Here is a 26,515-nt window from a genome sequence, read left to right as displayed (position 1 = left end):
AGATGTAGTTACATAAAATGATGTAAACTCAAATGAATCCCACCTTTGAGAAATAAATACTGTCCAGATAATCCATATAGTAGTGATTTTCATGTGTCATCGAGAGATATAAATTACACTTAAAATTTTTTGTGATCATTTCCCTAATTACTGGATATAGATTTTAGCCCTTATTTTAAATTTGTGCTAACAAAATATCCACAGTAAATTGGAATGGAACAGGTTTTGTTCCATACATCCATCTGCGTGATAAATGTTTCCTCAAGGCTAAGTATGTGAAGTTCGGGAGAAAAGTATAGAAATTGGCGATATCCAATTTCTGGAAAGATCTATGAATTTCTATGAATGTGAACTTTATCAGAGATTTTATCTGGGATTACAGAGGCTATATTCTTCTTTATCTAAAAAATATAAAGATAACCTTACATGAAGGACAGTGACTGGTTAATAATTATTATTATTATTTTTTTTTTGAGACTTGAGTTTTGGTAAATATGACCCCAAAATCACATCATCTCATGAGCGAGAGTCACTTTGTCAGGTGAAAATTACAACATTGTTTGGAAACTACATTAACAACTCTACCAAGGGCTACGAAATACACTTGGTGAGTCCTAGCTGAGCAATAAGGAAAAATCGTTTGGATATGCAGTATTTAAAATAACTCAGTATTTGAACAATCAGAGGGCCCTGGGAAGGCTTGTTTAAAGTGTAACAATATAAAAACGCTGTTCGCCACAACCACAGGAACTGGCCAAGGCCTATAAAAGACCCAAGTAGAACAAACAGCCCTAACTCAGAAACTTCTCCAAGCAACCCAACTCCCAACCCAACTCCTGACACCATGGCCTGCTGCACCACCAGCTTCTCTGGATTTCCCAGCTGCTCCACCGGTGGGACCTGTGGCTCCAGCTGCTGCCAGTCAAGCTGCTGCCAGCCAATCTGCTGCGGGACCGGCTGCGGGACTGGCTGTGGCATCGGCTGTGGCACCGGTTGTGGCCAGGAGTGTGGCTGTGGAGCTGTGAGCTGCCGAACCAGGTGGTGCCGCCCTGACTGCCGCGTGGAGGACACCTGCCTGCCCCCCTGCTGTGTGGTGAGCTGCATCCCCCCATCCTGCTGCCAGCTGCACCATGCCCAGGCCTCCTGCTGCCGCCCATCCTACTGTGGCCAGTCCTGCTGCCGCCCAGCCTGCTGCTGCTACTGCTGCCAGCCCTCCTGCTGCCAGCCCACCTGCTGCCAGTCTACCTGTTGAAAACTTCCTTCTGAAGGGACTCCTAAGAAAATGGCACATCCAAACTCATCAATATAGAGTCCCAACAAACTTCTGAGTTCCGATACAACCATAACCCAGCTTGCAATCTCTTGTCACATGGCTACATGATTTCCCTAACATGTCAATTGATTTATTATAGAAGACCAAAAATATTTCATAGACCGGGATATCAACAGAAGTCCTACAATGTGAAAAGGGTGTGTAGAATACATTACCATAAATATCATCTGAAATATTTCAACAGCTCATTGAGTTTGGGATTTAATTAAATGTTTCACCCTTCACTGATGCAGTCATTGTTGGAGATAGCTTTTCTTTGGAACTTGTTATTGATATTGGGGTACTGGGATTTTTCAAATCTCAATAAAAGTGGCATGGCACTATGGTTTTTCTGTATTACTGTACCTTCAATAATTGCCTTTAAAAGGTGGTTTTCCTTTGTTTTATCATTAAATGGTCCAATATTCTACAGCCAAAATGTATGATTCAAAGAATACATCAGTATTTATGAACTATTTCCCGAGGTCCTCAAATATGCAATTGATGGGCTGGGTGTTTCAGAAGATCAGTTTTACAAAAAGGAATTTTATGGCATTTGGCTTCTTGAGAATGTTGCCAAATCCATTCATTTCATTCATATATGATTCATTCACATGCAACTCTTTCAATCATCAAGGGTATAAAAAGGGTAATGCATAATTGGAAAAGTAGTAAACACAGATTTTACAATAATACATAAGATGGAAAGGCATCCTGAGTTCCAGACCCTGCCACATAACTAACAATCCACAAATTCTTAAGCAATCTCTTCACCTACCTGGGCACCTATTTCTAACCTGGAAAATGAGAGAATAGAGTTTTACTACTTATAATGTCCCTTCCAGGCATAAGGTAGTTGGTCATTTCCTAAACAGGTGACACACTGACAATTAGTCCCTTCAGATGTCCAAAGAAGAAAAAATATTCAGTTGTCAAATATCATTCCATGGGTTACCACCATTTTGCAGGTTTATATAAAAAGCACATTAGAATATTAAAGGGACCAAGATGTCCAGTAAAAAGGAACCTCCATAACCATCACTCCCAAACTGATTTAATCAAGGAATCCTCTATTCACTTGTCACCAACTAATGTTCTTTAACACTAGTGTTTCCCAACACATACTTTAGAAAATTACTAAAGGGAATTTCAACTGATGTTTTTATAATACCTATATGACTCTCTCATGTATTGTGAAGTAAAAAATAAATGTCTGTTACAGGGATGGATTTAAATGAACATGATGTTGGCAAGCACTCTCCCCATTCTTATTCTACTCTCCAGATAGTTCTAGAATGAAGCAAGGATGAGACAAAAGACACATAAAGGAGCTTCCATTCTAATGGATAAAATCTCTGGGGTCTTAAAATCAAAATGGTGAGCTGACAGCTGGAGGTAGAGGGGAAAGGGAAATGACTACTTAAAAGTTATTAGGTATTCCTCTGGGATGATGAAAAAGTTTTGAAACTGGAGAAAAGTGTGGTGGTTGCACAGATCACAACTAATCATAACTTTTTCCTCCGTTTGTATGAGAACCAGTCAAGAAGAAATGGAATTAAGTGATAGGGGGGAAAGAACTTGATTTTTTAAAATTTATTTAGGGAAGTTGAGAGAATGTTCAGATTAGTCTTAATTCTGTGGCAGAGGAGTAGAATTCTCCAATTTTAAGCCCCATACCTTATGTGATGATAATTTTATGTGTCAACTTGATTGGCTAATGCATACTCAGACAGCTGGTAAAACACATTATTTCACCGGCACATTATTTCTAGGTGTGCCGGTGAGGGTGTTTCCAGAGGAGATTAGCATTTGATCTGTAGACTGAATAAAGAAAATGGATCACCCTCACCAGTGAGACCAGGCACCAGTTAATCCTTTGAGAGCCTGAATACTCGTAAAACGAAACAAGGCAGAGGGAAGGCAAATTTGCCCTCTCGTTCAAGCTGAGACATCCATCTTCTCCTGCCCTCAGACTTCAGTGCCCTGGTGGGACTTCTCAGCCTCCGCAACTGTGTGAGCCAATCCCTCATAATAAATATCTTTATATGTTTCTATTTTTACATATTTCTATACCCTATTGGTTCTATTTCTCTGGAGAACACTGACTCTGACTAAAACATCTTATTCTTAATAATTCTCTAAGGGCACTAAAGATCAGAAACATGAAAACTGAGTGAAAGTTTGCACTGAGGGAGGTGTTGAAAACAGTGCTGCGGTAGAAAAGCACAGGAATAAGAATCTGATATACAACACTACCTCCAGGGCCCTTATCCACAGGGAGCTCAACTCCTCAAACATCTGGACTTTGTGCAAGCGGAGAGAAATAATTTTAGTATCAACAATTCTGCCGAATTCAGATATGAATTAGCTCCTGAGAGTGTAATACTGACAAACCCATCATTGCAAACATCCAAGGTGGAAAAACTAGCCAATCAATGCTGTAGATTTGCCGAAGGAGAAGCAGCAAAAAATCACAAAGAACCAAACCTTTTCATTCACATTTAAGGTGGGGTTTGAAAATGTCTTAATTCTGACTTGGGAAGAGTTATGCTCTGATCTCAAAGCTGTCGTTTCTGGAGAAGCAGAACTAACACTTGGTGTTCGGTTCATACTCTGTGAGTGGCATTTTAACTTCCATTTCCCTGTAACAGAGTCCACACCCCGTGGAGGCCAGGTCCTCTTTCATTGCACCTAAACAAAACCTTCAAATTCACCCTCATTTGCCTCAATCAAAACGTATAAAATTTCCAGCTCATTGGATTAGTCTCTGACATCTACAGTAAACTGGAGACTACAGACCTAACATACTACAGTATGCCACATACTCCATATTAATATATTAAGAGTGTGATTTTTTGTGTAATTAAGAACATCTACTCTCATCACACACAAAAAAATAGTAACTATGTGGTGAGGGATGTTAACTAAACTTACTGTGGTGATCATTTCACAATATATACGTATATCAAATCATGTGGTATCCCTAAAGCTAATACAGTGTTATGTGTCAAGTATACCTCCATTTTAAGCAAATAACATTTAAATCTATTTAAATCTACAGAATATCATTTAAAAATCAAAGATTAAATGAACTCACAAGTTAAGTAGGTTAATTCTTTTAGCACTTAAGATATTCTTGAAGTATGCTTATTAGGCATTTAAAAATAAAATAAAATAAAACCTCCAGAGAAATCTCTAATAAACAGTGATATTACTCAGCCTAAGCTCTGCCCTCCTACCCTTTGCTCTCAGAAAGTCTGTAAGAAAGGGGGCAAATTTTCACGTCTTGCTTTCATCTGTTGATTTTCCCTAGAACACCTGCTTACATGGAAATTAGGGAATTGACTGCAGTGGTTTAAAGAGGTTGGACTGGAGTCAGATGGCAGGGCTCAATTTCAGATTCACCCTTTGTTAGCGTGAATTTGTGTGAATTACTTAAATCTGTTTGTGGCTCAGTTTCCTCTCATGGATGATGGACTAGCAATGATACCTACCCCATAGGATTGCGGTGAAAATTAAATGAATTGATGCAAGCAAAGTACTCAGAACTGTTTGGACACGTAATAAGTGCTCCAAAAATGTTATCAGTAACAATTCATACATGTTTCCCAGCCTTCGATGAAAGCGTCCCTTTCCGGGCGGCTGAATCACTTTGCTTTTCTGGCAAAGTAAAGGTGAGAAAGGCAGAGAACGGGCAGCAGTCAACACTGGAGGCCCAATTGCTGAGAATTAAACTGTCATGTGAGACCCAAGAGCTCAATTATTAGGGTCAGCATTGAGTAACATTGACACTCCTTACACGTGAGGCATCAGTCAATTATCCTTTGAGCAATGAGAAAATTTTAACAAATAGGAAAAATTAGGGCTATGTACTCAATGAATGCTAATGACTACTTGATTGTGGTAAAGAATCCTATTGAGGACCAAATAAAATGAACTTTTAAAGGCTTTCAGAAGGTTGAACAAATAACTCAGGGACAGAGCAATTATCACTCAGAAACAAGTTAAACACAAACAAGGAAGACACTTTGGGAATTATGTAAATAACAACTGGCCAAGGCTTATAAAAGGCCCAACGTGGAAGTCATAGACAAAACTAAAAAGCTTCTCTTAACAACCCAACTCCCAACCCAACTCCTGACACCATGGCCTGCTGCACCACCAGCTTCTCTGGATTTCCCAGCTGCTCCACCGGTGGGACCTGTGGCTCCAGTTGCTGCCAGCCAAGCTGCTGCCAGCCCAGCTGCTGTGGGACCGGCTGCGGGACTGGCTGTGGCATCGGCTGTGGCACCGGCTGTGGCCAGGAGGGTTGCTGTGGAGCTGTGAGCTGCCGAACCAGGTGGTGCCGCCCTGACTGCCGCGTGGAGGACACCTGCCTGCCCCCCTGCTGTGTGGTGAGCTGCATCCCCCCAACCTGCTGCCAGCTGCACCATGCCCAGGCCTCCTGCTGCCGCCCGTCCTACTGTGGCCAGTCCTGCTGCCGCCCAGCCTGCTGCTGCTACTGCTGCCAGCCCTCCTGCTGTGAGCCCACGTGCTAATAAGCCAGGTTGCTGATTTTCAACTTCAAGTTTCAAACTCCAGCTCAATCTATGAACTAATTATCTTCAACCACCCCTGAACTAACAAATTCTTGAACTTTTATTTGGCTTTTGTTGTGTGGGTTACCAAATATTTGTGCCTCACAGACCTTGATTTCCCCACTGAGGCTGCCAAAATATAAACTTGACTCAAGAAATGGGAAAACCAATTTGCCTTGGGATTGACCTTCAGCAAGTAATTGATCGTATTCTGTATGGCTCAGTGCTGCCAAGGCCATGGAAAAACAGTCTGTCCTCAAATATATTCACCTCCGATACTCCACCATCCTGCAGATTGCACTGCCTATGAAAGGGGAATAATATATCACGGTCTAATAAATTATATCTATTTGGTACAGCAAACATATCTCTTTTTTTTTCATTGAGTGGGCTCATAATGTATATTTCATAGAAAGTCATACAAAATATTTTAATCTGGCTTTGCTACCCCACACTCCTCTTCTTATGCCATGTTAGAAATTTGATCAGATCCAGTTGAAGTTTATCCCCATAAAAGGATACAGTAAAAGCAGTTATAGGGCCTCAGAAATGGCACAGCTCTATTACCATATCCTGACCTCGCATAGTACTTTCACAACAAGAAAGCTAGGACCTCTGATTCTAGAGCCAGAATATGACTTATTTTTTTCATGTCTGTTAGAGGAATGCTCTTTCAGGCACTCTTCAAACAATGGTAATGAATGCTAACAAATCACTATTCCCTTTACATGTAGTCTTGCGGAGTAAAGCAAGATACTATAAGTTGGGGACGCCTCTCTGAGGAAATATGCTTTCAATTAGATGGAGATTTTTTACTCCAAAAACATTGTTTTCCCGTTTTTAAACTGAAAGTGAGGATAATAAAGATTTTCCTCTATTTTTAGAATCAACATATCCACTTTGGTTTAAAATGTTTACTTAGAAATGCACACATATTTGTTATACATATATATGCATTTATATGTAATACACATATACAATGAATCTATACATATTTAAACACAGTATCACAGAACGCTTCACAAATTTGGGTTGTTTGGGGGAAAGGATCAGGACTAATTCATGGTTCCTTGGAATTAGAACTGGAGGAGACTAAAGGTAATCTTTTAAATTAAGAATATTACTTTGGTTAAAATTACAATGCTTTATTCATTCAAGGGTTAATGAAAATCAAGTAATCAGAAAGTGGGAATAAAGGATAACATGTAAGTAAAGAATCAACTTCCCTGACATAGTCCCTAGAGACGCGATCCAATCCAGAAAACACCCCTTGAACAACAGAACAGAAATGAAGACGTTTTGTCCTCTTGCCCTTTTGATTCTGACTACGACCACTTTCAGGTATTACTACCTAACAGCTTCTGCTGAGAAAAAAATATAAAATAAAATGACAAGTGACTGGTAAAAATCAAATTTGGCCATTTATGATTATCATACACTGCTAATCATTCATTCCCTCTTTCATTCAATAAGCACTGACTGAACATCTTCCTGTAAGATGGTGCAGAATATACTATGTAGGACACCATGGTGAACCAGACATGGGCAGATCATGCCCTTAAGGAATGAATGATCTGGTAGACCAGTTACACAATTTCAGCCCTGGAGGTATCTGAGAGATCATCTCATTTTACAGATGAATTAGCCAGTGTTTAGAGGGATTAAGCAACTTTTCTGAGGTTCACAGTCAGAAAATGGTAGAACCAGTTTGAGAAGCCTATTTAGTTTAATTAATGTAATTTAATTCTCAGTTAAGAGCTCAGTCCCCTACATCACGTGACCACCTCTAACTACCTAACTCTGGACCTTTTTAAAGTCACTTTCAGCTTAAAATTCTATAATTTTTTTTTAATTCAAAAGCACAAACTAAAAACAATTGAGAATTTATCAATAGGAAATGATTAAATAAACTTGATTTTCATTAACTCTGGAATACAGCATAGCTATTTAAAAGAATGAGCAATGTGCATAGGATAGGCCAACAAGTTGTATAACTTGGATGAAATGGATAATTCCCATCAAAACTGAATCATCAAGAGATAGAAAATTTGAAAAGATCTATAACTAACAAGGAGATTGAATCAGTAATAAAAAAAACCTCTCAATGGAGAAAATCCCAGTATTAGAAGGCTTCACTGATAAATTCTACCAAACAGAAAAATTAGCACTAATCCTCCTCAACCTCTTCCAAAAAACTGAAGAGGAGGGCACACTTCAGAATTCATCTTATGAAGCCAGCATTACCCTGATACCAAAACCAGATGAAGACACTACAAGAAAAGATAATTATACGTCAATATCCCTGATGAATATTGACGCAAAATTCCTCAACAAAATACTATCAAACAGAATTCAAAAGCACGTTAAAAAGATTAGACACCACGACTAAGTAAGATTTTATCCTGGAATGCAAGATGGTTCAACACATGAAAATCAATAAATGCAATATATAATATAGGAGAATTAATGGGGGTGGGAAACATATAGTTATCTCAGTAGATACAGAGAAAACATTTGATGAAATTAAACACTCTTTCACGATTTAAAAAAAAAAAATCAACAAACTAGGAATAAAAGGAAACTACCTCAGCATAATAAAAGCCATACATGGAAAAGCCCACACGATATAATACTCAATGATGAAAGACTGAAAGCTTCTCTTCTAAGTTCAAGAACAGAAGAAGGATACCCACTTTCACCTTTTCTATTTATTATAGTACTGGAAGTCCTAGTCATCACAATTAGGCAAGAAAAATAAAAGGCATCCAAATCAGAAAAAAATGAAGTAAAATTGTATTTGCAGTTGACATAATGTTACATATAGAAAACCCTAAAGATACCACCAAAAAAACTCTTAGAACTAATTGATGTGTTCAGTAAAGTTGCAGGATACAGTCAATATACAAAATCAGTTGTATTTCTATACACTATCAAAAATCTATCAGAAAGAAATTAAGAAAATAACACCATTTACAGTGATATCAAAAAGAATAGAATACTTAGGAATAAATTTAACCATGGAAGTGAAAGATTTGTACACTGAAAACTATAAGACACTGATGAAATAAATTGAAGAAACTATAAGACATTGATGAAATAAATTGAAGAAAGAAATGGAAAGGTTTCATACTACTCATGGATTGGAAGAATAAATATTGTTAAAATGTCCATACTACCTAAAATGATCTAAAGAGTCAATGCAATCCCTATCTAAATTCCAACGGCATTTTTCACAGAAATGAAAAAAACAATCCTAAAATTTGCGTGGAGCCACAAAAGACCCCAAATAGCCAAAGCAATCTTTAGAAGGAAGAACAAAGCTGGAGGCATCACATTTCCTGACTAAAAACTATATTACAAAGCTACTGTAATCAAAACAGTATGTTACTGACATAAAGGCAGACACATCAACAAATAGAATAGACTTGAAAGCCCAGAAATAAACCCTCACATAGATGGTCAAATGATTTTCAATAAGGGTGCCAAGGCCATTCAAGGGGAAAGGACATTCTTTTCAACAAATGGTGCTGGGAACACTAGATATCCACATGCAAAACTTACATACATTAATATAAAAAAGCAGGGAGAAAGGTATTGAAGAATATGGACCAAACTTAATATTGATTGTCTCTGGAATCCTAGTTTTGGAAGGGATGTGTGTGTTTTGGGGAAAGGAGGGAAAATATATTTTTAATTTATTAGTCAGAAAACAACCTACAAGCTAAAGTCATTAAGGGTCTCAGTTAGGAATATATACATGGATTTCTGAAGATGAAAATGCCCGTTAGAGCTCTGAGGATCCTATAACTTGCACACTCTGATCATACCAAGGCATACTTCTTTTGGGTGTTGATGAATCAGGTGATAGCTCATGCTTTGATGACACTAATGTTAGTTCTTCCAAGTCTGAACAACTTGTTTATGAAATCATGAACCTTAATTGAGTGACCACCTAGGAGAAAGGTTATCAAAGGACAGGTAAAAGCAAGCAAGCCAGGGCAGTGGTTGGCCCAAGTCTTGTCTGTCACGTGACTGGCATAAAGAGGTGCTGCCATGATTGGCTTCCATAATGAGCCTTCACTTGATCCAGAGGGCAAAGAAGAAACATAATGAGAGTTAATTGAGTAATGACCAAAGCAGGCTATTGAAATGCTATTTATAACTTTCTAAACAACTTGGTATTAGCCAATCAGAGACTAACTTTGCAAATAGTATCAAGGAAAGATGCTAAACGTTAGGAAAATAGGTAGCTCTGGGGACTATATAAAAGGTCAGATATAGAAGGCGCAGCCAAAACTCAGAAAATTCTCTTAACAACATAACTCTCAACCCAACTCCTGACACCATGGCCTGCTGCACCACCAGCTTCTCTGGATTTCCCAGCTGCTCCACCGGTGGGACCTGTGGCTCCAGTTGCTGCCAGCCAAGCTGCTGCCAGCCCAGCTGCTGTGGGACCGGCTGCGGGACTGGCTGTGGCATCGGCTGTGGCACCGGCTGTGGCCAGGAGGGTTGCTGTGGAGCTGTGAGCTGCCGAACCAGGTGGTGCCGCCCTGACTGCCGCGTGGAGGACACCTGCCTGCCCCCCTGCTGTGTGGTGAGCTGCATCCCCCCAACCTGCTGCCAGCTGCACCATGCCCAGGCCTCCTGCTGCCGCCCGTCCTACTGTGGCCAGTCCTGCTGCCGCCCAGCCTGCTGCTGCTACTGCTGCCAGCCCTCCTGCTGTGAGCCCACCTGCTAAAAAGCCAGGTTGCTGATTTGCAGCTGCCCAGGACACAGTGTCTATGAACAGTATGTCTCCTCAACCACTTGCTGCTAGTCCGCCTGTTAAAAACAAGGTGCTGATTACTTAAGAATGAAAGGAGAAGCATAGCAAAACTGCCTTGATCTTTGAAGAAGTGTTCAATTTTTATTTGAACACTAAGTATCAAGATGTTTCTAAGCCCCTCAGAAATAAAAGTCGTAGCACCCTCTGTGTGTGCTGAATTAGCCCAGTGAAAACGTGTATCAATCAGTACCGTCAGTGATATCTCTGTTCTCCTTTTCTCTTGATCCCGCAATTTTCAGACCTGATTTCTCCTTGACTATTCTCTGTTAACTTCAAATAAAATGTTTAAATGTGCAAAGCAAACTGAGTTTCTTTCTTCTATCTTGAAGCTTGTCCACCTTTCCCCGAAATTCAAGAAGGTGGATCAGCACTTTGATAATAATCCTAAGGCATAAGCATAAAGTCTAAACCAGAAAGATTAAATGTAAATTACAGTGTGCTTCCATCCATCAGTTAATAAAATGCTCCATGCATTAAATAATGTTTGTAGTTATTCAAATAATTACATGCTCTAACCTATTATGGTTAGGTTTAGACCAATAATGACACTTTTAGCTAAAATATTCAGGTTGATCAAATCTGTGGGATTTTTACCTAGATGTACTTCTACCATTTTTAATTTCCTTCCATTTACTATACTAAACGTTCTTCTTCATGCATGCACAATAGCTAAAGAAATTGTGTTACCTATTAAATGGATTTTAAAATATCTACCAGATACTATATATCAGATACTATCTATTTTCCAAGAGAAATTAGGGTTAATTCCTATGCTTTAGCCTATTATATTCTTCCCACTGACCCCCAAACTACACTCTAAGCTTCAAATACCAACACTCACCTCCATTTATTATAAGTATGCATAAGGTGTACCACTGGTGTAAATGAGAGTAGAATAAATAGCTATTTAGATACCCAGTGAGTTCCACCATCACCATTTGTCAGGCTCATGCATTAGAAATCTGAAATGATTATATATTTTGCACTTTGTAACCCAATTTGAAAGATGTTCTCTTAAGAAGTTAACACAAATCTAGACCAAGATACAGTTTACCAATTAATTTTCAATTCTCCATCAAGTATTTGAGGGCAATATACAAAACACAACAAGACAAAATATAGGACACTTTAAGAAAAATATTTTCCTAGTTATTTATAAGCTCCCAGCACTTACCTCTCAGATTTAATTGGTAGCAATGACAGATCACATACACACACGATTATATATTTCAGAGAAGAATAAAGTAGATGGCCGTACACTCTTCAAAATGTCCTAACTCACCAATGTGTTTTCCTGAGCCTTGGTTCAAATGTAGAAAAAAAATTCAGCATTTCCTTGTCTCTTTTGACAGTAACAAAGACTCCTTCGGGAGAGGTACTACAGCTTGAAAGTTCTGTTTATTCATTTATAAGTGGAACAGGAATCCATGAATCATGCATTTTACTCCACCCCTTCAAAATCATATTCAATAAACATTTATTAAGGTACTACCAGAAGTTAAGCACTCTGCTAGATAGGACATTTAGTTAGGACATTTTGTTAGGATACTTTGAAGAGTGCACTACCATCTACTTTATTCTTCTCTAAAATGTGTGATTTTATATACATTATGCCATTTGGTTCACAAGAAAAGACTTCTGGCCTAGAACATGAATAATATTTGCACATTTCAAGTTGGTTGAATCAAAGGAACTAGAATAGTCATTTGATTTGATGTTGGAGTAAATGAGTTGGAAACTAAATTATGCATAACCGAAGGTACTCTTTCAATTCAGTGGATGTCCTGATGTCCTAAATTCTTCAAGATAATTTAATTTAGTCTGTATATCCTGAAGGAAAAACATAATAGTTAAAAATAGAGCACAATTACCCTTAGCCTTAAAGATCTGGACAGAGTCATGTGAAATAAACAGCAACAGCTGTACAAAGCGAGGGTGCTGACGTGGACTAAAATGGTAGGGCTCTGTGAACACGGGAAACCACAAACATAGTCCAAGGAGCCACCAATACCATGAGGCCGGACGAAACTATAAAACAAAGTAATTTCTAAACTGTTGCTCATAATGTGTCATTAGTATTTAAATGTAAGCCAATCAGAGGACCACTGAGGAACAAATTTAAACAAAAACAAGGAAGATATGTTAAGAATTGTATAAATAGCAGCTGGCCAGGACATATAAAAGGCCCAACATAGAAGTCACCACCAAAACTCCTCCAAGCAACCCAACTCTCAACCCAACTCCTGACACCATGGCCTGCTGCACCACCAGCTTCTCTGGATTTCCCAGCTGCTCCACTGGAGGGACCTGTGGCTCCAGCTGCTGCCAGCCAAGCTGCTGCCAGCCAAGCTGCTGCCAGCCAAGCTGCTGCCAGCCAATCTGCTGCGGGACTGGCTGTGGCATCGGCTGTGGCACCGGCTGTGGCCAGGAGGGTTGCTGTGGAGCTGTGAGCTGCCGAACCAGGTGGTGCCGCCCTGACTGCCGCGTGGAGGACACCTGCCTGCCCCCCTGCTGTGTGGTGAGCTGCATCCCCCCAACCTGCTGCCAGCTGCACCATGCCCAGGCCTCCTGCTGCCGCCCGTCCTACTGTGGCCAGTCCTGCTGCCGCCCAGCCTGCTGCTGCTACTGCTGCCAGCCCTCCTGCTGTGAGCCCACGTGCTAAAAAGCCAGGTTGCTGATTTGCAGTTGCCCAGGACACAGTATCAACGAACAGTACATCTCCTCAACCAGCCCTGGACCGCTAACAAGTTCTTAGACTTCTATTGGGGTTTCTGTTATAGGGGCTACGAGTATATGAATTCTATCTGATTCCATTTCACAATGAACACCTTGACTCTCCACTGCGGACACAGAAGTTCTGTGAACCCATCTGCTGATGATCAAATTCCTTTGGATATACAATTTCTGATTTTCCCGCAGGGCTGAAAATTACTGCCATACCATGGATTTTATCCTTGAGAACTGTCCACAAGTCTAATTTCCCCCTGCTTTATGATCTATTTTTAGCTTCTGTTTACCTCAAAATTTTTCCAACATTAAAGGCACCAGAGTATAGCCAAGTGACATTCTTCAGATGTCACCAGAGAGAATGAAGCTCTTCACTCAATATTCAGCTTCTAAGAAGTAGGCTAGTCTTTTCCATATTTCAACATGTGATTCCATCCCTTTTGGGGTGGGAGGATCGTAACGATGTTGCCTATTGGCTATTTCAATTATATTTGTGATACAGTGTCTTCTGTCCTTTCTTAATAAATGTTATATGATGGGCAAAGAAACCATGGTCAATGTTTCTACTTGTACATAAAATGGGTTGATTGCTTGTAATTCAAGAATGCCTACTTGGAAGAAATACACTTGTTTCTTTTTAAAAGAGACTGAAACCACATATAGTGCATTCATTCATTTAATAAAATTTAGTGACTACTACTTCTAAAGCAGGGACTATGGAAATCAGAAAGGTAAAGAATTAATTTTTATCCTTGAGGACCTTGCTATCCACAGAGAAAATATATACCAGGGGTGCCAAAAAAAACCGTGTAGACATGACTTGTACTCATCTTTTGTTATCAGTATATATTGAGTATTACAATTTTAATACAGTTTTTTCCTTTCTTAAAATGTGTATACATTTTTTGGCACCCTCTTTATGTGTGAAAATAGCTACAAACAATGTGATGAGATAAACTGCATTCTCTTAACAGTTGGTACAAGAAACTTCCCTTTAGCCATGCTTTTCTAACCAATATGGCTTGATAATCCAACTTACAAGAGGTTTACCCACATGGGATATGCATGTTGGCAACCCCAAAAGCTTAAGAGAAGGATGTTAAATAATTACACATGAGACAAAAAGAAGACTATTTCTTACTCCAGAAAGGGAGTAAGGAGAAAAAAAGAAGAAAAGAGACCTATTCAGGAGGTTATGAATATTACTCTATGATCCCTCCACGTTAAGCTGTCACACGTACACAATCCTTGGAGTAGGTCAACTTTCCTGTGAAAACCAGTGAAGGAGCTGTTTCATGTCTGGGTTGATTAAAGGAAAGATGCAGATAGCCCAGGAGCCAGACAGAGCACGGAGAACCACAAGAAAGTAATGCCTCAGGAACTCTCAGAAATTGTGGAGATGCTTTGGATGGACACTGCTGTGGAAAGTAATATCTTGGTTATGTGGACTGCAAAGAAGAAGACAGAAGGATCTAAAACAGGATTTCAGAAAGAAAGAGATCACGTCGGGACCAGTAGGGGCTATGTTGGGGGCAGCATCCTGGAAGACTTCACAAGGAAGGTAATCTTTGAAGTGGGACTTGAAGGTCATTCTAAATGGAAGAAAAAGTGAATGAAAAAGAACCCAATCTACACACCAATTAGCATGGCTAATATCCAAAGCCATGACAACACCAAATGCTGGCAAAATGTTGGTGGAGCAACAGGAACTCTCACTCATTGCTAGTCAGAAAGCAAAATGGTACAGCTACTTTGGAAGACAATTGGGCTTTTTCTTACAAAGCTAAACATAGGCTTACCATACAATGCAGCAATTGCGTTCCTTAGTATTCACTCAAATAAGCTGAAAATCTATGTCCATGCAAAAACCTGCACATAAATGTTTATAGCAGCTTTATTCATAACTGCCAAAAATAGGCAGCAACCAAGATGTCCTTCAGTAGGTGATGGATAAACAAACTGTGGTCCATCGATACAACTGTGGTCCATCTATGCTGTGATAAAGAGAAATGGTTTATCAAGCCACAAAAAGACATGGAAGAATCTTAAATGCATATTGTTTAATGTAAGAAGTCAATCTGAATAGGGTACATATGATATGATTCCAACTATATGACATTCTGAAAAAGGCAAAAAACAATGGTGACAATAAAAAAATTGCCAGAGAGATCCAAGATGGCGAAGTAGATAAACACTGTGCCTGCTTCCTTCTGTGAACACATTAAGATTACAACTAAATTACAGAACAGTCAACCTGGAGAATCATCTGAATTCTAGCTGAACAGAAGTTTTATAACTAAGGATACTAAGAAAGCCGCATAGAGGCTTGTAGGAGGGGCAGAGGAAAAACAGGCTGGCACCAAACCTCTATGTGGTGGTTGAGAATCAGGAGGGATATCTCAGCCAAGGAGGGTCTCCCCTGAGGAAACGAGGTACCCCAGCTCCACCCCAGGCTCCCCAGCCTACAGTACTGATGCTGGGAAGAGAAGCCTCCACAACATCTGGCTGTGAAAAACAGTGGGGATTCTTATCCTCTGGGTGGGATGAAGGCTGGGGGAACCTAGATATCCTCTTAAGGGGCCCGCATGCAGACTCACTCACCCTGGGCTCTAGCAGAGGGATGATGACTCGGGGGCCATCAGAGTCATACAGGGGGTTGGGGAAGACTGAGGTGTGTGGCTTCAAGGCAAAGGCTGGAGGATAGTCGCTATTTTCCCTGTGAGGAAATGCAGCCAGCAGGCAGCAGCCATCTTTAATGTGTTGAGCCCACCCCCAATGCTTACGGCCAAATCTGAATTTGATTGGTCTGATGAGCTCTACTGCTCCACCCTGCTGACTCACTGGGAACTATCCCTACCCAACTCCCGCAATACTCCTTGAGCAGCCAGCTCCGCCCGCATTGCACTTTTTCTTGGAAAACTATCGGAATCCACGGGCCCCAGGTGGGCAGTGACTAGCCTTGGTGTGCTCTGAGACTTTTGCTGAGTAGCTCCCGGCTCAGCACAAAGCAGAATTCACATTAACCTGGTGACCACAATGCTAGTGACTCCCTGACACTCTGCCTCACCTAACTGTGTACCGCATGAAGCTTTATCAGTGGCTGAACCTTAAGGAAGCAGGCAGGTGGCAGCAGGACTTGGGGTGTCCTGGCTTTTTGGGGAGCTACCCCAAGCCTGGCACTGGTGGCAGACGTCCTTGGTTCATAGCATGGCCTCTCCCATGTGCCTATAGGTTTAACACAGGCAGTGAACAACTATGGATCACTTTGTAGCTCCTACTAGGTAGTCCCAGGCTGGTCAGAGGCAGTAGGTGACCTGAGCCTGTACCAGAGCCCCTCTCAGGAGGGCCCAGAACCAACATACTTGGAGGTTGGCTTCAGACCACAGCAGAGAACCACCTAATTACCCCTACAAGTGGCACACCCCAAGGGAAGTCTCAACAGGCACCAGAGCCCACTGGGGCGAATTCCATTCAGTGGGGTAAGCCCCCCACACAGCAGTCTGTAAGCTGTGGACATGGCCCAACCCCACAGCCAATTAGCTCAACTATCACAGGAGGGCACACACAACTATCACAGGAGGGCACACACAACCCACACAAGGGATACTCCTGGAGCACCCGGTGCAGGTGACCAGGGAGACTGTGCCAGGGTCCTACAGGGCACCTACTACATAAGTCCACTCAGCCAAGACTGGGAGACAAAGCAGATCTACCTCATACACGAAACAAACACAAGGAGGCAGCCAAAATGAGAAAACAAAGAAATACATCCCAAATGAGAGAAGAGGAGAAAACTCAGAAAAAGAACTAAACAAAATGGAGGCAAGCAACCTACCAGAGACAGACTTCAAAACAATGGTTATAAGGATGCTCAAGGAATTTAGTGAGAACTTCAACGAAGAGATGGCAAGCTTAAAAAAGGACATAGAAACCATAAAAAAGAACCAGTCAGAAGTGCAGAATACAATAACTGAAATGAAGAATGCACTAGAAGGAATCACCAGCAGACCAGATGAAGCAGTTTCGAATCAGCGAGTTGGAAGACAAGGTAGCAGAAAACACCCAAGTGGAACAGCAAAAAAAAAAAAAAAAAAAAAAAAAAAAAATCCAAAAAAATAAGGACAGTTTACGAGACCTCTGGGACAACATCAGACATAACAACATTTACTTCAAAGATTTACCAGAAGGAGAAGGGAGAAAGCAAGGGATTAAGAAACTATTTGAAGAAATAATGACTAGGGACAAGAGGCAGAACAGAAAAGGCGGAAGAATGATGGGGAAGACTCACATGAAGGAGAAAGGAGAAAGATGGGGACCTACATGACCTTGTTTAATACCATAGGATGTGCTACATGCTAAATACACTTCATGTGAAGTCTAGTTCATCGAACACATATATCTGTCCTGTGAGATAGATATTGTTATCCTGGCTTGTAGATGAGGAAAGTAAGTCTAAATGAAGCTTTAAAAAAACCCTGAATTCTGAACTCAATTCTGACTCCAAAACTCATAGAAAAAGAAATTAAGGAACTAGATGTTAAGAAACGTGAGGGGAAGTTCAGCAGATTTAAAGAGGGCTTTTTTGGAAGTTGTGGGCTTCAGAATAAATTTCTCTTTGTGCCTGTTGTTAAGTTATTGTCTCTTAGCCCTGGATAACCCAAAATTATCGCCATATTTTAAAGTCAACTGATTAGTAACCTAATTACATCTGCAAAGTCCCTTTTTGCTCTGTAATGTATTCATGGGCATGAAACCAGGAATCAGAGTTCATGGGGGCCAAAATTCTGCCTACCATAGAGATTATTAGACAATGAGTTGACACTAATTCCTAGAGACCCAAAATGTCACTCTGGTCCACTAATGAAAGTGGTAGCTTATGGTGGCCAGGTGATAGTTGGAGTCTTAGCCCACATTTCAATCACAGTGGACCTAGTAGGGCCAGAGATCCATTTCCCAATTTGTGAATGTACGAGTATAATTGGAATAACTATGCTTGACAATCAGTGGAATCCCTATAATTAGCACCCTGGCTTGAGGAATAAAGCTCATACGGTAGGAAGGACCAAGTAGGAGTCCCTGGAAGTTACCCTCATTACATGAATAGTAAACCAAAAATGATACTATCTCCATGGGGGAATTGTGAAGATGAGTGCTATTATCAGAGACTTGAATAAAACCAGGGTGGTGATACCTACCATCTCCCCACTTACGCACTTGTTTGTCCTAGAGAAAAAGGTAGACAAATCTTATAGAATAACAGAATAATTATTTATTATTATTTTCACCTAATTTAGGTGGTGGCTCCAATTGAAGCTGATGTTCCAGATGGAGGGTCTTTAATGAAATAAATCAGCATAGCCCTGGGCACCCTGTCTGCAACTTTGGAATGAAAAATGCCTTCTTCTCTATGTCCATTTGCAAGGACAATCAGAAGTCGTTTGCTAACAGAGACTTTCCAAGTAATGCTTCGGGGCTATGTCAACTCTTCTGCTTTCTGTCGTAATATACTCGGGAGAGATCTTAATCGTCTTGCCATTCCACACAACATCGTATCAGTCCATTACATTAATGACATCAGGCTAAATGTTTCTGACGAGCAGGAAGTTTCAAGTACTTGAGGGGTGTTAGTAAAACATGTGTGAACTCCAGGTTAGGAGACTCAACCCCACAAAAATCAAGTTTACAACCTCAGTGAAGTTTCTTGGAGTCAAATTGTCTACATGTTGAACTTCCCTTTCCAAGGTGAAAGACAAATTGCTGCTGCACCTTGAACTATCTTCAGCTAGAAAAGCACAGCTCTTTGGGGGCTTTTTGGGTTTTGAAGTCAACATATATTATATTTGAGTGTGCTTTTTTTAACCCACTTACTGATAATCTGAAAAAGACAGGACCACTGTGGATTCGGACCTTTTGGGAAAGATTTGCATCATCCCCACCAGGTAAAGAACCCTAACCAGCGGAGGTCCTCGCTAAAGGTAAAAAAAAATGAAATGGGTAGTGGAAGAAGAGTTATAAATATCAACCATAGCCTTGCAACCAATTAGAAGGATTATAGAAATTATGTATATTTTCTTCCTTGCTTATTTTTTTCTCTTTTTTCCGTCCCTTGTATAGTATCATATGCTGTGCCACAAGCTAAGCAAACTTCATGTGAACCTAATTTCATTTAATACTTAACACCAGTCCTGTGAAATAGATATTTTTGTCTTCGTTTTGTAAATGAATAAATTAAGTCTAAAAGAGGTTAAATGAATTGGAATCAGGATCTCAAAGAGATATCTGATTCCAGATACTCTGATTCCAGATACAGGGTACTCGCATGCTCACTGCAGTATTTTTCGCAATATCCAAGACATGGAAGCATCCTAAACATCCATCAACAGATGATAGATAAAGAAAATGTAGTATTTACGTACAATAGAAAATCAGTCAGCCTTAAGAAAGGAGTAAATCATGCCATGCCATTTGCAGCAACATGGATGAACCTGGAGGACATTATGCTAACTTAAATGAGCCAGACACAGAAGAATATGATTGCACTTATATGTGGAATCTAAAATAGTCAAACACACAGAAACAGAGAACTATCTTGAACTAATGGTAGTTACCAGAGGCTTGAGGGTGGGGACATGGGGAGGTGATGATGGTCAAAGGATACAAAGTTTCAGTTATACCAGATGAATAAGCCTTAGAGATCTATTATACACCCTAGTGTCTATATAACAATACGGTGTTATATACTTAAAGATTGCTAAAAAAATATTAAGTGTTCTTATCACAATAAAAAGGACAGGAGGGAACTATTGGAAGTGATGAATATATTTATGGCATTAATTGTGGTAATGGTTTCATGTGTGTATACATATCTCCAAACTTATCTAGTTATATATATTAAATATGTACAACTTTTTGTATGTCAGTTATATCTCAATAAGGTAGTTTTATTAGATAGATAGATAGATAGATAGATAGATAGATAGATAGATAGATAGATAGATAGATGAGGTTAAATAGCTTGCTTATAATCATACAGCTCATAATTAAAACCTGAAATATGAACCCAACTCTGACTCCAAAACTCATGAAAAGACAATGAAACTAAGGGACTGGAAGTGAAGAATGGTGTGGTAAGATTCAGCTGATTTAAAGATGGCTATTTTGGAAGCTGTGGGTTTTGGAATAAGTTCCTATTTGTGCCAGTTGTTAAGTTACTGTCTCAGTTTACACCCTCCCTTCCATACTCAGCTTTGTGATGCCATGATGGTGCTCAGCAAACCACATCATGGCTTTGCCAGCTGCTCCATGTTAGGCTCTGCCACTAGGGGGTGACAGAGAAAACTACAAAGCTGGAAGAGGAAGAAGGCACTAATGCCCCTTTTCTTCCTTCTGCTGAACTGGGGCTTCCTGTATGCTGGTGGTTCCCGGGATTAACTCCTTCAGCTGCAGATGCTTTCCATAGCAGCACCTAACTTTAGTTTGTCGTTTTCTCAACACTTGTACAACCAGCTTCGCTGCGCCCCTCGGAGTCACCCGCACCAGCCAACCAGTTCTCCTGAGTTTCAGCTCCACAGAGCAACCCCTCTCTAAATGTCTTAGTTTTAGTTCCTTCCCTTTTCCCATTAAAGAAGCTATCACTCTTAGGGCCTTCTGCATTTCCTACATTTGTGATATCTCAGGGTTCTCTTTTTATCCTTTTAGTTACCCAGCTAACAACTTAGTTTAAAATCCCTCCTATAAAATTCACTCGATTCAAATAATGGGTATGGTTCTGGTCTCTGGACTGGACCCTAACTGGTAAACTCTTATTGCTTTTTTAAATTCAGATTATTTAGTGAACCATTTGTTCAGACTTTTCACTTATTCCCTTTGGTTAATCATAGTAGCTGATTGGGGGGAGGGGAGAATTAGTTTCTGAGCTTTGGAGGTGGCAGCCAGAGAATGACAACATTTTAGAGCTGAGAGAATATGGTTGAGGAACTAGAAATGTTACTTAGCACCATTTGGCTCTGTAGTTAAGAAAGCTCCCCCATTTAAAGCGGGTGGTGCCAGGGAGACCTGTCAGCAGACAGCCCCTTGTTTATTACTGACTTATTCCCCAAACCATAACTCTGGCTTAAGAAACCCACTTTCCATCATGATTATCCAGAGTTTACTGGACATCCATTTTCCCAGTCGGGTTCATTTTAGTCAACACATATATTGGTACCTCACTTAACTGGGCATAATTCTCTGCTTCTACTGGCAGATTCTATAGCTTATAATAAATAATACATGAGAATTAAACTGAAAGTCTAAGATCCTCAAGAAAATAGGCAATACTCTGAGCCAGCAGGAACTCGGCTAAGCTTCGTGTGGCGTGTGACAGAGTGCTGAGATCCTCTGTGGCATGGTGCCACAGAGGTGCAATGGAAACACGTATGTCTACATGAGACAGGGCAGAGGAGTCTCCCCCTTTAGGTATAGACACCTACACAACTATAGCCAATATCAGCTGTCCTCAAGGGGCAAAACAACATTACTTCCGTTTGAAAGAAATCCAATTTGAGAGTGTTTTTCAGTGCCGGCCAATGTGCTGGGAAGAGTTCTATCCGCCTTGACTATATCTACACACCAGAAAAATGTCCTGATGAAACTGGAAAGGGCCCCCTAAGTCTGCCATTCAACCCAAACCCAGACTCCTCAGCCCACAGGCTCAGCAAAGTGGGCATTCTGTACTGAAAGGACCAGAGTTAATGGCAGTCCTGATACCAGCCATTCTTTCTTCCAATCTGTACTGTAAAGGAGTTCACCAGAAATTTAAATGCAACTCAGGAAATAAAGACCAAATGTTTTTATGTACAGGCATTTTTATTAGCATGACAGATCCCTATTGAAAAGGTCCCTATATCCCGCTGTTGTGAAGGGATGAAGTGCTCCAGCAGGCTGAAAGAAAGCTGAGTAGTCTTGAGGTGTGAAACCCAGCACCTACATTCCTGCTGCTGAGGGCGGTGCTGTCATGGGAGAGTTTTCCTAACAGCAACCCGGAAATCCACCGAGTTGGTGGGAGACGGATGTTGGTAAGTCACAGAGAGGCTGACAACAACCTGTGACTAACACACAAAAAAGTGATCTTTTACTTCAGTCCAGGAACTTGGTGGCAAGCACATTTTTCCTCTCTGTGTTAGAGAATCCCAAATCTTCAGCCTGTACCCTCTCAGGGGCTTCAGGCTGCTCACTCTCTGCAAGTCCCACACTGAACTCACCTTTGACCCCTTCCCTACCACCCTGGATGGCACCTTTTGGACTCAGTTGCCCTCTCACCTATGAGTAAATCTGAAACCTAAAAATGGTCCTTGGCTGCTAATAGCTAGCATCACCACAACCTACCATCTCTACTTACAAATATACCTTCCAAATTCTACCACCTCTCACCAGTTCACCAACCACTGGCATCCCTGTACATCCTCTCTCCTGGACCACTTACTTGTTCTCCCTATTTCCACTTTGGCCATGCTGCAGTTCGTTTTCCATGGAACATAGCTCCCATTTTATCACTCACTGCCATAAATCATCCAGTGGATTCTCAAGGCCCTTAGAACATAATCTAAACTCTGTGGAATTACCTACACATTCCCACGTGGCCGGGTACCTGCCTACCTCCCTGACCTCATTTCCTATCACACTCATTCTCTTTCATGAGACTCCCACCGCCTGGCAAAGATTGCCCCGACCACCTTAACCAAAGCAGTCATGTTCCCTGGACTAGCTCCCAGTCTTTCTGTCACACTACTCTATTTTATTTTCTTCTGGCACTTGCCACTGTCTGAAGTTCTTATTTATTCGTTTGTTTGCTTTCATCTGTCTCCCCCACTAGAATGAACACCTTGACAATAAGGCCCTTATCTGACCTGTTTATTTATATATGCTTAGCACCTAGCATGGTGCTAGGCATTTTACTGAATGGATTGATACGTGGGAAAGAAAATGAGTGAACATAATTTAAGTTACGTAAAATTTAATTCCACAGAATATGATTTTTATTAATAAGTGTGAAGTATTGCCATTAGATGAGCCATCATTCACTAACTGTGTGACTTTAAATCATTATTTAATATCCTTACTCAGTTTCATCATCTGGGAAATGGGTATAGTGATCTCATAAGGGTGTTAAAAATAAGAAAGAAGATGTGCATAAAATACTTAGCACTATCCCTGGCACATGATATACATTTAATAAATGTTAGCTATTAGTGGAGGATAAGATTAGGATATTCTAGTTATCTTAAAAACAAGATTTTTTTTTTGATTGTGGAAACTGATAGCTACCCAGATAGTGGTCCTCAGAAAACTGAATGACGTGATGAGAAATCCCAAATACACCTCTCTTCTCTATTCCCATCCAATTGTGATACCCTCTAAGACAGAAATCATGCTTTCCTCTTCACTCCCACAGAATACCCACGGAGCTTTCCTACCACTGTCCCTGCCTTCAAATTATCTCCTTTCTACAGAACAGTATTTTGGTTAAGAAAGAGGCTCTAAGCTCAACTCCTCTTATGGTCTCAAGACCTACCATAAGTTGGTCCCATCCTTCCTACCAATCTTACATACAACTGATCTTGAGGGTCATTTTCAGTCTAGTCAGAACAACACCCCCATAGTGAGAGGGAAGATGGCACAGTGGTTAAGAGTGTGGAATCTGGAGCCAGATTGCTTGGCTCCCAATACCAGTTCCATCACCTAATCACTTACTAGTTACTTAGCCTCTCTGTGCGTCAGATTCCTCATCTGTAAAATGGCAAGGAGAGGAGCATTACATACAGCTTGAACTTGTGGTGAGAAATGTATAAGACATACAAAGCACTCAGCACAAGACATGATGATGATGATGATGATGGGACTCCATTCAAAACCTACAGTCATCCTTCTAAAATACAAATCTAATCACATGACATTCATGTTCAAAAACCTTCAATGACTGTCCATCGCCAATAGGATGTAGTGCGAAATCCTGGGTGTAGGATACTAAGCACAGTACATATTCTTCCCACTGTGGCGCTAACCCACCTTTCCAATGTCATCTCTCATTACTCTCCTCCGCCACCTCCCTACCGGAGACCCAGAATCTGTGCTTTAACCAGTCATCACTTTTGCTATTCCAGGAACACACCATGGCATTTTGTTTCTGTTTCATTTGCTGAAATTCCCTTCCTATTCCCATTTACCTGCTAGCTAAGCTCCTGTTCAATCTTCAAGACCCACACTAATGTTCCCTTTTCATAAAGTTCTCCCCAAATCTTCCAGTCAGTGACTCCTACCTCTAAACTCCCACATTCTACCTAGAAAACCTGAATGTACAACCCTGTACGATCATTTTCCAGTTGACTTCTCTGTGTCTCTTTTTCTCTGTGACCTCCTCAAGGACAGGAACCTATTTGCTTCTTTCTTTGCATGATGTCTGCAGGTGCCCAATCAAAGACTGTGTGACTGAACAAAGAGGTACCTGTTAAGCAATGTGCCCCAAGCTCATTTCTAGCAGAGGGAATCCAAAACCGCAAAATCATTCTAGTAAGAAGATGACTAAAAATGAAAGCAGTTTTCAGGTTAAGCATCTTTTGAATCCATGATCTGCTTGATTTGCATGTCTTTTGACTTCCGACACCTCTATATTGTGCAATTTTCTACTTATTTTTAGAGCCTGAGCCATTTCATTAGAAGATGGGTCAAGAAAATATACACATTTTTCAAGACTTCCAAAGTAAGGTATATCTGAAGGTTTACCAGTTAATATTTCTCCTACTTTAAAGTAATTCTAAAACATCATACTGTTTTTTTTACATATGTGTGCTCAATGATTTATTTAAAATATTATTTATTTATTACGTCTCTATCCCCACCAATACAACGTAAGTCCTGGACAACAAATCTCAGGCCTACATGAAGGAGGAGGAGGAGGGAAGGCATACTAAGCTTTATGTCCTTATTTGTTTAAATAATTTTATTATAATGGTTTTATTGGTTTAGATGTAATTTGGGGATCTCCTCAAGTGTGTTCCATAGAACACTAACCTATCACATTAACCTATGAAAACTAACACACAAAAATTATTCCATGGTCAAGTAAGTTTGGAGAAAAATATGTGCTATATCTCTTTAGTGAAAAGTCACACAACACTTTGGCATATTAAAAGCTCTGAGAGGTCAACGAGTGAAGAACTCAGTATTTAGCAAACTCATTTACCAGAGGAGCCTTTCATCTTCCTTGGAACAGGTGTTGGTGGAACTCATTTTGGGAAATACTGCACCGTTTACTATCTAAATGGCCCACTACGACTAACCTATGGGTCATAAATAATCTTAATTCATAACATAGTTCAATGGAATTTTAAAGGGCATCCGTCACTGTCACCCACATGGGTCTTAAGTCCCATATATGTGCGTCTCACAAGTTATCATTCAAAGCACATATAAAGGGAATGGAGACCAAACGAATTGTTATAGCTCGGTAAGAAAGTTTTTCTTTACACAGAACCAGAATTTCTTTCTCTATAGATCCTATCCATTCATTTTAATTCAGCTTCTGGGAGCCAGAAAGAATAAATCTAAAAGTGTTACCACTTTTTCAGCCAGAAAGTCAAAATTATCAAATAGAATCTTTGGTTGCTGGTAGAAGAGCAATCAAAAAGCCTACTTATCTCTTTCTCTGAAAAGAAGACAAAAAACCTGCTGACGATCTATAGATGCCTAGCATACCAGGCCATCATGAATGATGAGTAATGATTAGAAGATAATGACTTTGAAAACTGAAATGAAATGGCCGTGCAGTGACAAACAACCAATGCGAAGAGTCCTGATTTGACAGCAAAACAAACTAAACCCCTTTTATGAGATGAGGAGTATGTCTTAGGTAATAAACACTTAAGTAATTAGATGGTTTTTATGGAGATAGCTATAAACTGAGACATGGGGAAAAAGATCTTGCTAATAGGCTGACGCCCAGGGAGGTGGGTATATAAAGGCCAGGGCAGAAGAGAGAAGCACTGAAACACCAAGAAACTTCTCTTCTCAACCCAACAAAACCCAGCTTTTGATACC

The 26,515-nt window shown here is 40.4% G+C and overlaps 4 protein-coding genes across 4 annotated transcripts; all 4 read left to right on the top strand.

The window, feature by feature from the left end:
• Window positions 1-844: 844 nt before the first annotated feature.
• LOC308489026 (keratin-associated protein 9-3-like) lies at window positions 845-1,252 on the top strand (the record flags this gene model as incomplete). The annotated part of the gene is made up of 1 exon (XM_081029554.1): window positions 845-1,252. One exon carries the CDS (start codon window positions 845-847, stop codon window positions 1,250-1,252), a length of 408 nt encoding a protein of 135 aa, XP_080885680.1.
• Window positions 1,253-5,457: 4,205 nt separating this feature from the next.
• LOC308489030 (keratin-associated protein 9-3-like) lies at window positions 5,458-5,850 on the top strand (the record flags this gene model as incomplete). Its single annotated transcript, XM_081029560.1, has 1 exon — window positions 5,458-5,850. One exon carries the CDS (start codon window positions 5,458-5,460, stop codon window positions 5,848-5,850), a length of 393 nt encoding a protein of 130 aa, XP_080885686.1.
• A 4,384-nt stretch (window positions 5,851-10,234) lies between these two features.
• Window positions 10,235-10,627, top strand: LOC308489031 (keratin-associated protein 9-3-like; the record flags this gene model as incomplete). The annotated part of the gene is made up of 1 exon (XM_081029561.1): window positions 10,235-10,627. One exon carries the CDS (start codon window positions 10,235-10,237, stop codon window positions 10,625-10,627), a length of 393 nt encoding a protein of 130 aa, XP_080885687.1.
• A 2,338-nt stretch (window positions 10,628-12,965) lies between these two features.
• Window positions 12,966-13,376, top strand: LOC308489025 (uncharacterized protein; the record flags this gene model as incomplete). The annotated part of the gene is made up of 1 exon (XM_081029553.1): window positions 12,966-13,376. One exon carries the CDS (start codon window positions 12,966-12,968, stop codon window positions 13,374-13,376), a length of 411 nt encoding a protein of 136 aa, XP_080885679.1.
• Window positions 13,377-26,515: the final 13,139 nt, after the last annotated feature.

The sequence above is a fragment of the Rhinolophus hipposideros genome (assembly GCF_964194185.1).
Source record: "Rhinolophus hipposideros genome assembly, chromosome: 20".
Classification (NCBI taxonomy): Eukaryota; Metazoa; Chordata; class Mammalia; order Chiroptera; family Rhinolophidae; genus Rhinolophus; species Rhinolophus hipposideros.
This window is presented reverse-complemented; position numbering and strand designations above follow the sequence as displayed.